This window comes from Chlorella variabilis, assembly GCF_000147415.1.
Source record: "Chlorella variabilis unplaced genomic scaffold CHLNCscaffold_6, whole genome shotgun sequence".
Lineage (NCBI taxonomy): Eukaryota > Viridiplantae > Chlorophyta > Trebouxiophyceae > Chlorellales > Chlorellaceae > Chlorella > Chlorella variabilis.
Window position 1 is genome coordinate 1119873 of NW_005435082.1, and position 874 is coordinate 1120746.

The 874-nt window shown below is 71.4% G+C and overlaps 1 protein-coding gene across 1 annotated transcript in view; it reads left to right on the forward strand.

Annotated features, from left to right (window-relative positions):
* The window catches only part of CHLNCDRAFT_51331 (hypothetical protein), a gene marked incomplete at both ends in the record, with an annotated part of 9391 nt that overhangs the window by 1726 nt on the left and 6791 nt on the right, over positions 1-874 (forward strand). Inside the window, 2 exons of the mRNA XM_005849075.1 lie at positions 92-203; positions 340-435. Coding sequence (XP_005849137.1) covers positions 92-203; positions 340-435 — 208 coding nt within the window. The remainder of the gene's footprint in view (positions 1-91; positions 204-339; positions 436-874) is intronic.

The following is an 874-nucleotide window of genomic DNA, read 5'->3' on the forward strand; positions in this document are numbered from 1 at the left end:
AGCCCGCACCGCCAGCCACCAGCCTGTCCCTCCCCCTCGATCTCTCTCTCACACACACGCCTGCCCACTCACCCCTCCCCCGCACGCGCAGCGCCTGGGTGCATGTGGAGGTGTTCACGCTGCACAGCGAGCTGGTCAGCGGTACCAAGCACCTGGAGATACCGCGCCCCTGCCCGCAGCAGGTGCTGGACGACGTGAAGGAGGTGAGCGGGGTGGCGGTGGAGCTTTGTGTGTGGTGGTGCCGTGTGTGTGTGGCGCCGGTGGTGGTGGTGGTGGTGGTGGTGCGAGAAGTGTTTAGGGGCAAGGAGTGCGTGCACCCTCCTGGCCCCCCTACCGCAGTGGGAGCTGGACACGAGCCCCGTGGAGGAGGCGGCGGTCAGGGCCGCCCTGGACCTGCCGCAGCCGGCGGCGGGCTGGGAGGAGGCGGAGGCGCAGGTGGGTGGTGTTGTGTGGTGTTGTGTGGTGTGGTGTGGTGGTGTGGTGTGGTGTGTTTGGGGGGGTGCTGTGGATTTGGCATCCACACAGGGGGCACAGGGGGCACTCTGGTGCATGCATGTGGGTGTGTGGGTGTGTGAGAGAGAGAAGTGCGAGGAGGCCAGGGGGCACAGGGGCCATGGCGTGCGCTCGTGGCCAGAGCGCCGCCCTGCCTCCCGGTCAAGCGGTGGGAAGTCATGCGCCTGACCGCCTCTGTGCCTGCCTGCCCGGCTGGGTGCAGCTGGAGGAGGAGGAGCGGGAGCCGCGGGGCCGCGGCCGCGCCGGCGACCGCGGCGGCGGCGGCGGCTACGGCGACCGCGGCGGGCGGCGCGGCCCGGCGCCGTTTGAGGGAGGCAGGGGGGAGGGCCGCGGCCGTGGCTACGGCGGCGAGGACCGTAAA